At 61.8% G+C, this 15,596-nt stretch overlaps 1 protein-coding gene across 6 annotated transcripts; it reads right to left on the reverse strand.

The window, feature by feature from the left end:
* Positions 1 to 2,804: 2,804 nt before the first annotated feature.
* ADPRHL1 (ADP-ribosylhydrolase like 1) lies at positions 2,805 to 15,137 on the reverse strand. 6 transcript variants are annotated; one of them, XM_059041578.2, is made up of 7 exons: positions 14,812 to 15,135; positions 12,079 to 12,243; positions 8,343 to 8,468; positions 6,756 to 6,896; positions 5,655 to 5,782; positions 4,260 to 4,392; positions 2,805 to 3,745 (listed from the first exon to the last, which is right to left on the reverse strand). In XM_059041578.2, exons 1-7 carry the CDS (start codon positions 15,023 to 15,025, stop codon positions 3,588 to 3,590), a joined length of 1,065 nt encoding a protein of 354 aa, XP_058897561.1. In that variant the 5' UTR covers positions 15,026 to 15,135; the 3' UTR covers positions 2,805 to 3,587. The 6 variants fall into 6 exon arrangements, with proteins under 6 accessions (XP_058897561.1, XP_066872482.1, XP_066872485.1 ...); XM_067016381.1 differs by having other exon boundaries at positions 14,864 to 15,133; XM_067016384.1 differs by lacking the exon at positions 14,812 to 15,135 and adding an exon at positions 13,889 to 13,991.
* Between the last annotated feature and the right edge of the window lie 459 nt (positions 15,138 to 15,596).

Below are 15,596 nucleotides of genomic sequence, written 5' to 3' on the forward strand. Positions count from 1 at the left end.
TCTCTGTGCGTTCTCTGCTTTCCTCTAACTATACTGCATTATATTCTGATTTAGTCCCAAGGGTGCCGTCGTCCGCAGAGCTGACTCTGAGAGCAACAGGGGGTGAGGCCCCCGGCCCTGGGCGGGTCTAGCGGCCAGAGACTCAGCAGTGGGGCGGGGGCTGGGGCGAGGCCCGGAGCAGGAGGGCGTGGTCTTCCCTGCCCAGTAGAGGGGAGGAGGGCGGGGGGCACCGGCCGCCACCTGCCCTCCTGAGCCCCCTCGGAATGCTCCCAGAGCAACCCCGAGGCTGAGGGGCCTGAGCCCTCACCCTCCACGGCCCTGTTCCCGGGACCCCTTCGCCCCAGCCCAGCCCAGCGGCTGACGGGGCTGTGACCTTGAGCGTCCAGGCCGAGAGGCTGTCCCCTGAGGGCACGCCTGCGAGCGAGCACTGGCGAAGCAGGAGCCTCCCCCCGGTGGGGCTTCCACCTCTCCAGACGGTAGTTTGGCAAAGACGTGCCCAGAATTGCAGCTCAGCCATCAGCCCGGCTAGCTGTTTATCCCAAAGAGACGATCAGGGCGCAGAGCAAAGCTTCGTGTGCTGCGTGTGACACCGGAAACGGGACACATCCTAAGTGCCTGACAAAAACGTCACGTCTGAGTCTGAGGGGAGACAATCTACAGCAGGAAAGTGCTCAGGACGCAGCCGGCGGAGACGCAGACCCAAAGCAGGCTGGAAGGGAACGCGCGAGCATACTTTTCTTTCTGTACTTGGCAGAAGAGAGAGCTCTGTTTCTGGAAGTTGCACACAAGCTTCCTTTAAGAGCCGTTAGGAGCGCTTCCGCGGTGGGAGGACAGCGGTGGGGCCCCTGCTGGCCTCACCGTCTGTGAGCTGGGCGCCCGTCCACTGCCTGGCGGCGGATCCCGGACGGACAATTACTCCTTTCGGGGGAGTGAACGTAACCGCGGAATTTTCCATAGAACCCCGAATTCACCCCGACGCCGTGAACCCACGCGGAATGCGGCTGCTCCCATTGATACCCTCAGATGCCGGAGGACCTGGGCGCCCAGAGCGAGGTGACCCCGCCAGAAGCCCCAGCTCAGACGTCTCGGGGACCCAAGACCTGCATTTGCAGCAAGTCCCCTGAGTGGCCGTAGCTGCTGGCCCTGGGGGCCACTTTGAGAACGGCCGGGACGGAGCGAGAGCTTCCCAGCCTCAGACCTCCGTGGGTTTGCTGCCGCCGTGGTGGACGAGGCTCCGCAAACAAACCCAGCCCCGACGCCCCTGAGCTCCGAGGTGGCAGAGGGGCCGGCACGGCTGTGGGGTGGCCACAGCCGAAAACACATGACAGCTGAATCTGGGGCCGCACCCAGAATCTGAGGGGGTCGGGCTGTGCTGAGCCCCGGCCAGAGGGGTATGTGCCCTGGGCTCGCTGGGCAGCCAGGCTCCAGTGCACTGGCCCTCGACTGGTCCCAGCTCATTCCCGCCCCGGGGCCTGAGCAGCTGACGCACTGGGCGTCTCGTGTCCCCCGCTGGGGTCCCCACCCGAGCACACAGCCCCCAGCACGTCCCCGGGGTGCACAGCGGGCTGTGCACTCCTCATCCTTGCCTGAGGCCTGGGTGCAGCACAGAGCACGTGGAGTGTGGCTCTGCGTGGCCCCCTAGTAGCACACAGGCTCCGCGCGGGGAGACTGCCCCTTCCCCGCTTTCCCAGGGCTCACAGCAGCACCTGTGGAAGGGCCCCGCGCCGGTGCGTCCCTGAGCGCCCGCTCCCCGCTGCCCCTTGTGCCCGCCCGCCAGCCTCTCTGCCCTGCTCTCCTCCACTCCCCTCGAACTCTGGCCGTGCTGTGCTCTGTCCCAGCGCCACACTTCCCCCACGCTGAGCCTTCTGGCCTGGCACAGCCATGCTCCTGACGCGCTCCTATTCATCCCTCAGGACCCGGTTCTGATGTCCCCGCTTTCCCAGTGGCCCGGATGCCTTGTCCCCACTGGTCCTGTGAGGCCTCTTAGTGTCCCCCGCAGGGTGACGGTCCCGACCTCTGCACCCCGAAGTCACTGAGTCAGAGTGGACGGCAGGCGAGCTCCCCTGGGGGGGGCGAGGTCCTTCTGTCCAGACTTGAAGGCAGGCCCAGCACATTCTTTTGGGACCTCCCTGCTCCCGGGGCACCTCGGGCCTGGGTGAGAGCTCCCGCCCACCATGGGGGGGGGGTCGGCCCAGCCCATCTCGGCCTGCTCAGCACTGCCTGGAGGACCGGTGGACCCGTGGCTTCACGTCCAACCCCTTCCACGCAGCAGACTGCGAAGGGCTGCTTTTAGGGAAAGCCGGGGACACGGGACAGACTCCCCCCAGGAAGCCCAACCTGTCGTGTGTGTCTGGGAAAGTGTCGGCTTACCTTAAGTGGGTTCTGTTCCTGGAACACAATTCTCATTAATCTCCCAGCCCCGCTAAACCTATCCGGACCCCGCATGGTGGAGCGTCCCCCCGACCCCGCCTCTTCTGACTGAAAAGCATCTTGAGCAACAAAGGTTAGTTCAGTTATTCGGCAACATGGCGTGGAAGCCACTGTGTTACTACGTGCGGGATGGCCCAAGGTGTCTCTCCAGCACGGCCGGGAGCCGCACTTGCCCGAGGAGTGCAAAGTGATGGAGTCTGTGGAAAACACGCCCATCCCGTCCCCACGCCCAGGACGCCGGGAGGCACCTTGGGGCCGAGCGTCTGCGTGTCCGGCGGGGACGCGACCGGCTGTGCTCGGAGGCGAGCCTTCAGCACGCAGGGCCTGTGGTCACAAGACGGGCCCAGCCAAGCCGCCAAAGCACATGTTACACGTCAATCACCAACCGCTGCTTTACTCACACCAGAGGCTACTTCAAAGAGATTTGTGTCCAAGGTTATTTTTAACAAGAGCAAATGTGGGGAAGCCCCGGCCACGGGGAACAGGGCCAGCTCTGTCCTTGTCAGCGAGCCCGGGGCAGGGCGGCGCATGGGAGGATGCGGGCCGCACGAGGCCCCCGTTTCCTGGCTTCATCAGTTAGTCGTTCTAAGAGAGGCTGGTGTTAAATCTAGTGAGATGAAACGTGGGCTGGAGCTTAAACACAGCGTGTGCCCCCCCGCAGGCGCCAGCGCTGGCTTCTCGTCCTCCTGCTCTGGACACACGGCGGTGAGAACGCAGACGCAGCGCCAGGTGAGGCCCCGTGCGGCTCGGGAGCCCGAGGTGCGCAGGTGTCGCACCGCACGTCTAAGAGCTAGAAAGAGACCGCGCTGGGTGCCCTGCAGACAGAGGAGGCCGTCCGGGCAGAGCCATCGTGGTTATGGGTGCTGTTGGAATCAGTGAGCAAACGCGTTAGTTTGGCGACAGAATAAAATACACCGAGTGTCCAAGAGGCCCTTCGTGACCTCGCGTTTGGAGGTGGAGGCTGCTGAGTCCGGAGGGACGTCAGTGAGGCCCCGGGCTTGGCCAGGACAGGAAGACTATTCCCATAGGACAGACGGTGTGTTTTATACAGCGGTTAGGCCTCTGAAATCGGGAGGAAAAGTTAAGATGCCACATGAGCTGCGGGTGGCCCCGAGGCGCCGGCGGGCCGGGCGGGGGCCGGGCGCGGGGAAGGGGCTTTACTTCTCCTCCGTGGACCGGCGGTAGAGCACCTCGCCCAGGCGCCGCAGCTCCTCCCTGTGCTCCAGCGCGCGGTACAGGCCCGCGGGGACGGCGTCCAGGCCGTGCAGCAGCCCGAACAGGCAGCCGGCGATGGCCCCCGTGGCCCCGCTCTCACCTGGAACGAAGCACAGGCCCTCAGGGCTGCACGGCGGTCCCTGGCCCCCGCTGCCCCCGTTGCCCCCGTTGCCCCCTTGCCAGGAGGCCGGGCCATCTCAGCCTCCGCCCTTGGCCTCAGCCAAAGCCCAGGTTTGCTCCGGGTGGTGCTGGGGAAGCGGGGGGGGGGGGGGGGGGGGGGGCGGGTCCCCTCCCGGGGGGGTTCCCCTCCCCTCCCCCTCCTGGGACAGCCACACACCCTGGTGCGCTTGGGCGACCCCCCCCCCGCGGGTCCTGCGCATGCGCCGCCCACCACCCCCGCCCGCCGCCCCCGCTTCGGGCTCTCAGCCTCCCCCCGCCCAGTGCGCGCGCGGCCTGGCCCGCTGCCCCTTCCCCTCTCCCCCTGCCCCGGGAGGTGTCGCGTCTCCACACCTGGGCACCCGGAGGTCCCAGCGGTGTAGGTGGGGAGCCCGGGCCCGGCAGGAGGGCCTGGCTGGTGGCCCCTTACTTCACACTCGCGAGAAGGCGCGTCTCACCTCCGTGGAACATGGCCCGGCGGCAGAGCTCCGTCCAGCTGCCCTTGGCCCCTAGGAGGGCATCGTACGCAATCATGGGGGCGTCGTGGCCCCGCCGGCCCCCTCGACCCTCCGAGCTCCATTTCCTGTAGGTCTGGAGAAAGCGCCACAGGTCAGAGGCACGGGCCGCCGGCAACCGTGTCCCGCGCGTTAGAGCACGAGCTTCCGGCTTGTCTGTGCGCTTCTGTGACGCCCCGTGTGCCGGGCATTTGCCCCAGGGCCGCGCGTGGACACTGAGCGGGAAAGACTGGCTTCCCGTGTCTCCCACCCCAGCCGTCCCACAGATAAACAAACTCGCCAGCTGCCGGGCAGCGGGGTCTACGACAGAGACAGCCGTCGAGGGGTCTGGAGTGCCGTGACGGGGCCGCCGCGCGAGCACGGCCGGGCGCCACCGCGTGACCCGCAGTCTGCGTGGGGCACAGCGACAAGCGGGGCCGGGCAGGGGTGCCGCGTGTGGGCAGGGCCGCAGGCTGCCCGGAGGACATGGTGGGGGGGGGGGCCACGGCGGCCGGAGCAGCTGGTGGCTCCGAGCAGGCCCCTGTGGGTCTGCACAGACGGCTGACGGGGCGCAGGGGCCAGACAGGGCCGGGGAGGTGGACGCGGGCAGGCCACAGCCCTGTGCCTTAGCAGCGGAGTCAGTGCCGGTTTGGGGCAACAGCGTCTCCACAGGAGGAAGAATAACAGTGTTGCTGAGCCTCTCTGCATCGGGGGGCCCATGAGAGATAAGTGAAAGGGCGGTAGGAAGCGCCTACAAAGGGAAGGGTGGACCCTTCCTCTCCCCCTGCTCCTTCCTGACACCTGGGATGCAGATGTGCTGGCGGCAGGGGAGCAGCCAGTTTGGACTACGAGGCGTGCTTGCAGAACAGCAGAGCAGCCAGACAGAAGGGTCCTCGGCTCCTCACGGCAAGGGCTTCTGACTCAGCTCTGATTCCCTTGACGTGAGGATAATGAACTTCTGTCTTGGTTAAACCGCAGTTACGGCGGTTTCTCTTATGCTACCAAACACGATCCCGCCGATTTCAGCCACTAGGGGGTTTTCTCAGCACGGGGAGCGCCGGTGGTTTGCACAGACGTATCCGTCCCGTCCCTCTATCCCCAGACCCTAGAAGAGATGAAGTGAGACGGACTATTTTCACGTTTTCAACTTTTCTACCACAAATCGTGCTGATAATCAGAGAAGATGACAAGATAAGAGCACTATCCATTTCAAATGGGCTTTTCCTTCGAGAAGCTTCCACGGCCCCTTCCAGCTGATCCCTCAGCGCACATCCACCGTGGGGTTCCGTACAGCCGGGGGCGCTGGGTGGCGGCCCCGACAGCTCCTGCCCCCCACCCGTGTCGGCCCGGCAGACCTACCTTGTCCCTCTCCTCTGCGTCATAGCGGTCGGGAAAGCTGGCCTCATTCTCCGTGTCCTCACTGATTTTTCTCTCCTCCAAGTAAAACTGCCATTTAGCTTCAAAGTAAAACCAGTGCTCCTGGTATTCTAAACACAAAAAGCAGATGAGTGGGCTGCGGCGGCCGTCTAGCTGGGTGCCGTGGGCAGCGGGCGGGAGGAAGGAGGCAGAGCCCATGCCCTCCGCCCAGCCTGGGGCAGAGGAGGGCCTGGCGCCTCGCCTTAGCTGTGGCTTGGGAAATTCGAAAATGCTCACATTGAAGCTACTTTGAAATACCAGCAAGGAAGATGGAGAATGAAACCAACCCAAAGAATTGCTTGACAATGCGCTGAGCTAAGGCAGCGATCGCGGTATTTTTAAGTGGCTTCTCTCGAAAATTCTGAACGTGTGTATTTTTTTAAAAATTAATTTTATTTATTTTTGGCTGCGTTGCGTCTTTGTTGCTGCATGGGGGCTACTCTTCGTTGCGGTGAGCGTGCTTCTCACTGCGGTGGCTTCTCTTATTGCGGAGCACGGGCTCTAGGTGCACGGGCTCAGTAGTTGTGGCACATGGGCTTAGTTGCTCCGCGGAATGTGGGATCTTCCCGGACCAGGGCTCAAACCCGTATCCCCTGCCTTGGCAGGCGGATTCTCAGCCACTGCGCCACCAGGGAAGCCCTGAACCTGTGTATTTTTATTAATTCAACACTGTGCCTGCAAAGTCAGGAGAGAGGATGTTCGTTATCCCTAACTAGCAGCTTGACCTCCAAGCCCCAGAGGCGCTGAGGCGACTTTTCTGAAGTCATTTCAGGAGGGTGCCGCTGCAAAGTCTGGAGCGGCAGCTGCAACGGCTCGTGGATGACAGGGGTGTGTGTGTGGGGTGCCCGCGTCTCGGGACCCCAGAGGGGATCCCCGTGCTTGCCTGACCCGCTGCCCTCTGGCCAGGCGATACTGCAGGCCTTCTTCGTGGGTGAGCCTGTCACATGCCCCCCCCCAGTCTATCCCAGTCTGCTCTGGGTGTGGCTGGAGCCCACCTCCTTCTAAGGTGCCGGGGGAGGGTGTCGGGAGGGAGGCCGGGCTCACCTGCCAGGTGCCGGATGGTCCTCTTACAATACTCCTCGGCCAGCGGGACAGTCCTCAGCATGTCTCGTCCCCACTGCTCCAGCCGCTTCCCCTGAACGGCGTACGACGCGAACAGGGCCGTGCACAGGGACCCGAGGAAGCCTGGGGGTGGGCAGGAGAGAGGGTCAATGTTGGCACCAGCCACGCCCTCTCCCAGGTGCTGGACACACTGTGTCCCTGGCCTTTGCGAATCTGACCTTCAGTTACCGTCTGCAAGGGGGCAGCGGCGGGGTGGGGAGAGCACGATCCCCGCCTCCAAGCGCTGCTGTGGGAACGGATGCAAGCCCACGTGAGCCCCCGCCGAGCTGCCCCGAGCGGCCACGGGAAGCGGGGCCCCAGGGAGGCGTCAGCCGCAACCACTTCTGGGGCAGGGACAAGCGTCCGGGGTCCAGCTGCCATCCTGACCACCTGCCACCGCCCACGCCCCGTCACGGGGCGCTTCAGCTCCAGATCTGGGACGCGATGCTCCCAGGCAACAAATGTAAGAAAAATTGACACTTGCCTCCAAAGGCAGTTCAAAAATTGCAAAGGAGAGTGGAGTTAAAACGTGCTTCCCGGTGTTAAGTGTGTGCTGTCCGACCCTAGTCGCCAGCCTAGGAATATATAAATTACCAGCTCTTAAACACGTGAAACAACACTTCTTTCATAAGAGTGGGCAGTAAGTTAACTAACGTTCTAGATGTTTAAACTCTCACCCCAGGTTCTCGTACTCGTGGCATTGTTCCCAAACGTTCACCATTTTCCTGTTGGAAGGCTGTTTATGTTTAATTCACTTCTGCCGAGTCGGGGGTTAGCAAACACCTCTCCACCACTCGGACGTTGCCGCCCGGCTGAATTACATGGCTTTGTGCTCCGAGATCTGACGGGCTCATCCGCGGGGTCCGTGGCTCAGCGGCCGCGCCTGCTGTGGACTCAGCGGCGTGTTCTACCACGGCCACGCCTCAGGTGCCACGGCGCCCGCGTCGGCTGCTTCCTGGAGGGCACAGGGTGGCCCTCGCAGCTCAGGGGGCGACACCAGAAAGCCTGGACCCTGCAGGTGACCTTGAAAGGAGCACAGTCACCGAGCGCAGCTGGCACCCTCGGCCCAGGGGGCCGGGAGCCGAGCTCAGCCAGCACTCAGGAGGGCCCCCCTGTCCTGAAGTTTGGAGCTGCTGCTTCCCGGTCACGTCTCACGGGCGGGAGCTGGGCCAGCAGGCCTGCCCTCCCTCTGGAGCGCGACCCGGGGGGGGGGCAGCCCGGAGTGTGGGCCCCCTGCACGCCCCGAGCGGCGCTGTTATTCGACCCGCTTTGCCCTGACGCACGGCGGGGAGCGGCTTCTGCCGCCACGGCCACTGGCCCCGGCCACGCGGTGCGCACGGCCCGACGGCGGGGCCGGCTCCCCGCTGGGCAGCCCGGCAGGAGTGCTGGCTCCCGGGGCTCCAGCCAGAGCCCAGGCTCGTGCGGAACCGGTGCCGCCCCGCTTTTCTTGTGACGTGACCGACTCTGAAGCGGGGAGAAGGCCTTGCCGTCCGGTCCCGCCCGCCCCCCCGCCGCCCGCCGCCGCGTCACCTGTGGGGTGGTTGTGTGTCATCCGGCCGCACTCCACGCTGACCTCGAGCAGCGTCTCCAGCCGCCCCGGCTGCCAGTACCGCATGCCCACGCACATCGCCTTGGTGGCAGCACCGAACCCGGAGCCTGCGTGGAACGTGGGATGCCTGGTCTTAGACCTCCGCGCCGGTGATGTCGGCTCTGGCGGTCTAGCGCTCACGAACCATATGAAGATGTACAAAGACTATGTGCTACCATGTTTATCGCGGGGTCATTTAAATGAGTCAAGAATAGGGAAACTGCCCACATTCCTGACAAAGAAAAGAGAGGAAAGAAGTTGCAAAGCAGCCGTTAAAAACAGGATTTTTGATGGGATGAGGAAACGCTCCTTCTGGGAGAAGGCAGGAGAGAGAATTGCACGCCCAGTAGGCTTCCAGTGGTGTGTTTCCTCTTTTTAAAAGCAGCTTCATTGAGTTATAATTGACATACGATCAACTGCACATATTTAAGGAAGGCAAGTTCTCCTGACAAAATACGCCTGTGAAACCGGCACCTAAATAAAAACTGCAGACGTATCTATCACCCCTCCCCCCAGTCTTCTTGTGTCCCGGCCTCTGCCATCCTCACAGACCCCAGCTTAGTCTGCATCTTGCAGACTAAACTCTGCATTTGGCAGGGTTTTAGGTAAACAGACGTGTGGCTTCGCCTTTTCATTCTCTTAGCAGCGTCGTCAGGAGGGCAGGAGAACGCACTCGGGAAGTATTCCTCGAGGACTCTGCTTTCCTGGGGGAGTTTTGTACAGTTGGTACCATCGCTTCTTTAACTGCTTCTAGAATCTCCGCTGAGGCCACCTGGACCCAGAGTTTTCCTTGTAAAAAGCTCTTTCATCGATTTAATGTTACCTGGGTGTCCTGTTTAGTCCTGAGTGACCTTTGGTAGTTTATGTATTTCGAGGAACTTATCCGTTTCATCTAAGCTGTTAAATTTATTGGTATAAAGCTTTTACTAATATTCCTTCACTGTCCTTTCAACTTCTATAGAATCTGTAGTGACCTCACCCCCTCATTGTCGATACTGGTAATTTGTGTTTTCCTCTTCTCTTCTTGACCATTGGGGCTAGAAGAGTATCAGTTTTTTTATCTTCTTAAAGAGTCAGCTATTGGTTTTCTTGATTTTCTCTGATTTTTCTGTTCTCTATGTCATTGATTTTCACTCTGACTTTCAATTTTTCCTTTCTTTCATTTTCTTTGGGCTCTTTTTGCTCTTTTTCTAGTTTCTCACAGTAAAGATGGAGTCATTGGTTTGAGAACTTGCTACTACGAGATCTCTGCCTGTAATTGTGGGTTTGTCTGCTTCTCCGTTCAGCTCTATTAGTTTTTGCTTCATCTATTTTGAAGCTTTGTTACGAGGCACATCAACTTCCAGGTTTGTTATTTCTCCGGATGAACGGACGCCTCCCTTTTTCCCTGGCGACATTCTTCCCTTTTGCTGTTTTTGAAGGAGTCACGCCAGCCTCCCTGTGATCAGCGTCACGCGGCGGGTCTCTCTCCGTCTAACCTGTTTGTATTTACAGTCGTGCCTCCCTTACAAGCAGCGCAGAGTTGGGACTTGCTGCTTCTTCCCGCCGGGCCTTCGGTTCGGGGTCCTTAGACCGCTCTTGCTTGCTGGCATGATTGACGAGGAGGTGATGTCCTCATCTTGGTACTGGGTGTTCTGACTGTTATTTGCACCCTTCTCTCTCTCTCCTGCCAAGAGGACGGCGCGTTATGGAGCGGGAAGAGGCGCTTGCACCCAGATGAGTATTCCCGCGGGGGGAGGACGGCACAGAGCCTCGTGGGGCCACAGCTCCAGCACGGAGGGGCCCACGGGGGTCAGAGCCGCGGCGCGCTCGGCACGCAGACTGGTTGGAGCCGGCCTTCCTCGTGGGGAGGAGAGGACCCGAGGTCTGTGTGGTCTCCGCTCCCCGCTCCCGGGGCCGGGCCGCCCCCGAAGCCCAGGCCAGGCGGTGGGCCGCATGCAGCCTCCCGGGCTGCGGGGGAGGCCCTTTCCCCTCCCCACGGGGCAGACGTGGCGCCGGCTGAGGGCGTCCACGTGGACCCTCAACGGAGAGGCGTCTCCCGCCAGGGAGGGGGAGTCTGGGCCAAGGGCCGCTCCTCCTGGTCCCCACGGGGGGACGGTCCGGGCAGCGCCGCCTGGCCCAGCTGAGCGCCCAGGTCACACGACGGCGGCTCCCGCAGCGAGTATCATTGGAAGGGTTCCGTTTCGTGGCTTTGGCTGGCTTACGAGTCGTCGCTGTTCCGGGATTTGAGCAGCTGCCTTGGGTCCACCTTCGCAGGACACCGACCCACTTCAGGGCTGAGTGGGGCTCGGACCCTCGCGGCGCCCCCGTGCTGGGGTGTCCGGCATTTGCTTGGACCTGTCTGGTAGACACCGCAGCACATCGTTATTACTTTTAATGCCACGCCTGTTAGAGAGGGTTAAAGACTAAGTCAACACCCGCGCCCTCACCGTGTCCACCGACTCCCTGCCCCGCTGGCGGTGTCCTCCTGCCCGAAGGACGTCCTGGGCATCTCCCCCTGGGCACCTGCCCGGCATGAACTCCTCGGTTCGTTTGCCTGCAAAGGCCACTTGGCCTTCACTCGCGAAGGCGTCCTCTGGGTGTCGGTCTGGCTGGTGCTTTCTCTGCACCCGGATGGCTCTGCTTCTGACGAGAACCTGCCGTCTTCGCCTTGGCGGTCGGTACTGGAGGCGCGTTCCTGTCTCTATTATTAGTTTTGAGCGGTTTGATTGCTGTGTGCCTTGGTGTGGTTTGCTTCGTGTTTCTTGTGCTTGGAATTTATTGAGATTCTTGGGCATGTGAGTTTATGTTTTGGATCAAGTTTGGAAAAATCTGGCCACTATTTCTTCACATCTTTTTTTGGTCTCCCTCCTCTTTTAAGGACTCCAGTTACAGGTACGTTAGTGCTTTGACTTGTCCCGTGGCTCCCTGGTGCCCTTTTCACATTCTGGGGTTCTTTTTTTTTTTTTTCTGTATGTTCCACGTTGGATAGTTTCTATCTCTGTGCCTTCGACCTCACTAATCTCTTCTTCTGAAATGTCGTTAATCTCAGTCAGTGAATTTTTAAACTCAGACATTGTAGCGTTTTTCTCTAGAACTGTGATGTACGTCTTTTTTATCCCTGCATGTCTCTATTTAACCTTTCAAAAATATAGAATACACACTATTTTATCTCTTACCTGGTAACTTTAATGACTGTGTCAGGGTTCGTCAGCTCTGATTTACTGATGTTTCTCTTTATTATGGACCATGTTTCCTGCTTCTTTATGTGCCAGTAACATTTGATCTGACGGCCTCCGTCAAGGTAAACCCAGAGGGACAGGTCTGCCCTCAGCGTCAACCTGGACGGTGCGTCCAGGACCCCAGGAGCAGAGGCCCTGGGGCAGAGACTGCAGCTGCCTGGTGACACCACCCGGAGGACACATGAGATCGTCACAGAGACAGACATTCATGCAGGTGGTGCACGCTTCCCTTGATGCACTGGCTAAAAATAACGCATTTAAAGGGAAAGCAGTGGGGAAATGGGCCTTAAAATAAACCAGGTATGGTGACAGAGGAGCCGGGGATGCCAGTGACCCTGAAGCCGGCACCCAGGCTGGCTGGCTCCCTGGGCGGCCGCTCTGTGGGGTGACAGGCAGGGTAGTGTCGTGGGGCTCTGCAGCCCCGTGGCCTTAGGGGGAGAGGAACTCATGCTCTGACCTTTCTCATTGAAGGGCGTGTGCCAGGCCAGGAGATAGTTGTCGGGCTTCAGCTGCGAGCAGCCCTCGACGGTGGCCGGGTCTACCCGCTGCCCCGGGAGCTTCTCGAGCGCGTCCACGTAGCGTCGCACCATCTCACGGTACAGGTCGTCCAGGGACCAGAAGTCTGGGGCGGAAGAGGGTGTGGGGGGGGGCAGGGTCAGACAAGGGGCGGGTGGGGGGCGGCAACAAGGGAAGCGGCGACCCGCGTCCGGCCCCGTCCCCCCAGGAGGAGGAGCAGTCTGGGGTCGGCTCCCAGGACGCTGGCTCCCCGCAGAAACCTGACCGCAGACAAACCATGCGCCGTGGATCTCACTGGATTTCAGACGTTGTCGTTTGCCGCTGTGCCTCTTCTAGTTACACACCAGAATCTAGAAAAGCCCGGGGTCCTCGTACACGGCTTGCGGTTCTATCTGCGAGAGGCCCAACTGGCCCGAAACCTGCCTGTTCCTCGGGCCCTCGGGGACCCACGTCCAGGGGACCGGGAGCTCACCTCCTCCCATCTCCCTGTCAGCGAGGCGGCCAAGTCCCGGCCGCCCACCGTCCCCGCTGCCTCCTCGTGGGAAGGCATTCTGGGGACAAGCATGGTCTCGAGTCCCTCAGAGATCATGGGCCACAGGACGGGGCGCCCAAGCTGTCGCCTGGGTGGCACCGGGTTTGGCTGACCTCACGTGACCCGCCCCCCCCCACGCGCCCACCACTGCAGGGTCAGGCTCCTGTCCGTCTACTGTTTCCTCCCAGACGAGGCTCAGCGAGGGGCGGTCACGTGCCGAGGCTGGAGCTGGCCAATGGATTTTGATCTCAAAGCCCGAGCACTTCTGCCATTAAAAGAATCCACAGCGTGGTGTACAGAGGCCACGCACCCTCCAAAGTTGGGGCCCGAGGTGCTGGTCACACGGAGAGCAGACCGGACAGTGCAGGGCAGGGCGCGCCTGCCAGCACGGCTGACGGGTGCCAGGAACCCGGCCCGTGCGGGGCTGCAGCTCAGGCCTCGGGCACCGCCCCTCCTCTCCGGGAGTCTGCGTGTTTTTGGAAATGGCGTGAAGAGCCGCCGTCCGTCGGGGCCCCGGAAGCATTGCGCGTCCAGCAGCCCCGGGAGGCGGGATGGTGCTCCGGAAGCAGGCACGAAGCTGTCTGGGCTCCAGGACACACTCACGGCGGGCCGCTGGGCAGGTTACTCAGCGCCAGTGAGTGCGGACTAGAAACACACTCTGGGCGGCGGCTCCTTTATCTGTAGCCCCTGGTAATAAAGCCGACCCCCAGGGCAGTGTGAGGACCGGATGAGCAGCGCCCGGCCCCCGGTCAGAGTCTGCTGTCGCTGTGACTCGGGGGCTCAGAGGCCCCTTCCGCCGGCTGCAGTTTGTTATTAAAGAAAAAAGCTGGGCTGTTTGAAAACGAAACTTAAATGAAACTCCAACTTGTATGTTTCGGGAGCTGGAAACACACACATTTGTTTGCTGAGTTTCTGGGGGCGCCAGCCCGCCCCGAGCTCGCCCTGGTGACCCGCTGGCCAGAGGGCGTGCGTCCGTCCAGCTGCGCCCGCAGCCATCGGAACTGGGCCCACTGCCGCCGTCCTCACCTGGGGCGGATTCCGCCTATTCCTGCCAAGGGGACGTGACTGGATCCAACCGGGGGGAGCACATTCTCGTCGGGGGCGGCGCCGGGAGCTGTCCTGGGGGCCACCGCACTGGACAGAGACACGCCGTGGGCTCTGCCAGGCAAGGACCGACACGACGGCACACGGACTGACACAGAGGGACACGGGAACCTGCCTGAAAGCCTCACAGTCAGCGCCCACTGCCCCCAATTTCGGAGTTTGCAGACTCAGAAGGACGCTTGCTGCGCCAGCTTGCTGTGACGCTGTCTTATTTTAGGTGCCTTAGCTCTCCCCCCGGCTACTTGGGACCCGGCAGAGCAGACGGCATTCCTGTGCGGTGACAGCAGAGCTAAACCTGGCTGCTGGCACCGGCCCGCGGGGTGAGAACATGGTGACACGTACATTCCAGCCACTTCAGAGCCGCCGCAAGTTCTAATTCTGCAGCGACGTGCTCACCGCTCGGTACTTGTGGGGAAGCTGCGCCTCACAGACACCCACTGCTTCTCTGAAATTCAGTAAAGGCTTTTGCTCCTAAAATCAAGCAGCTCCTTAAGGAAACGTTGTCTCCCCTCAAATCATAGCATTTTCTTAGGACAGCTGCGAAACTGTAGCAACTCTCCGAGCTAAATCCTGTTTTGGTAGGTGGCGTTTTAACCACAGTTCATTGGAATTTAGAAGTAATTCCCCGCAGATATCATCATAATGGGTCCAAATTTCCAAGTGGCTTATTACTTTAGGTATTGTTGAAATAAACTCAGAAGCAGGCTTTCCACCTGCGGTGAAAAGCTGAGCCCTCATTCCAAGCTCGGAAGCGAGCCGTTTGGTTGGTTTTAACCCTAGAGACGGAGGCTCGGCCGAGTGAACGTTTACGAAACAGTGAAAAGTCCCGGTTTAAGAACCTGAGGCTGCAGATGAGCAGAGAGTGATACCGTCACCCGAGAGGCTGCGTGGGAACGCGACCCACGGCGCGTCCCGTCTGCCGGGGACCCGGGCGTGACAAGCTGGTTTCAGCAGCGGCAGCGGGTGGCCCCCGGGCTCCCCCCCTCACCGCGGGATCCCGCCCGCCCCGCCCGCGGGCACGCCGGGGCTGAGCCTCACCTGTGACCAGGGCCCCTGCCGTCGTCATGTGCATGATGGTGTTGTCACTCACCGGCCACTTCTCTGGCGAGAGCACGAGGTGGTCCAGTCCCCCCACCTTTCCCGGTTCCTTCTGGACCTCAGGGCCCGAGGCGCTGTCCTCCCCGAAGGCGCGTCCGTGCCCGAGCGCATCGCCCACGGCCCCCAGCAGCATCGCAGCCTGAAACTTCTCCATCTCTGCCCGCAGTTGCCGGGCGCCCAGCCTTCAGCCCGCCCCGCCGGCCCCGTTCTGGTCACCGCGTGGCCGTCGGGAGCCTCCCCGAGTGGCCAGGCGCCCCCTCCCGTCCCGGGCGGCGGCACCAATGAGGACACCGTCTGGGCCCGCAGCCCGCGGCCACGTGGTGCGCCCAGAGCTGGCTCTTCAGTGGGGGCCCCTGCGGCTCAGAGCACCGCCGGGCTCACAGCCACCGCTCGCGAGGCAGGTCTGCACGCCGCGCTGGGGGGCTGCACACGTTTCTAGCGCTTCCGGTGCGAGCCGCGCGCCGCCGGGCTCCCTGCGGCCGGGCCGGTCCCGCGGCGTGTGTCAACCTTCCCCGCGGCCAGGCGGAGAGCCCGCCGGGGCCCCGCGCCCCTCTGCTCCTGGTGCCTCCACCCACCCACTGGGTCTCTGCGGCCCGGCCTTTCCGGGACGCTCACTTACACGGGGCCGCGCTCGGCCACCCCCACGCTGCGACTCGGCTGTCGCGCGCACGCCCCTGTTTTCCGGAGGACTCACGGATCACGAAGCGCGTTTCTGGTAGGAAACT

Source organism: Kogia breviceps, chromosome 16, assembly GCF_026419965.1.
Source record: "Kogia breviceps isolate mKogBre1 chromosome 16, mKogBre1 haplotype 1, whole genome shotgun sequence".
Classification (NCBI taxonomy): Eukaryota; Metazoa; Chordata; class Mammalia; order Artiodactyla; family Physeteridae; genus Kogia; species Kogia breviceps.

What these genes read in the sequence shown, in the direction of transcription:
- ADPRHL1 (XM_059041578.2), bottom strand. Translation starts at nt 15,025, where the DNA reads ATGGAGAAGTTTCAGGCTGCGATGCTGCTGGGGGCCGTGGGCGATGCG. An exon ending in GACACACAACCACCCCACAG is followed by an intron (nt 6,897 to 8,342) that starts GTGACGCGGCGG and finishes GCCCACCCCCAG; the next exon opens with GCTTCCTCGGGTCCCTGTGC. An exon ending in GACCATCCGGCACCTGGCAG is followed by an intron (nt 5,783 to 6,755) that starts GTGAGCCCGGCC and finishes TTTTGTGTTTAG; the next exon opens with AATACCAGGAGCACTGGTTT.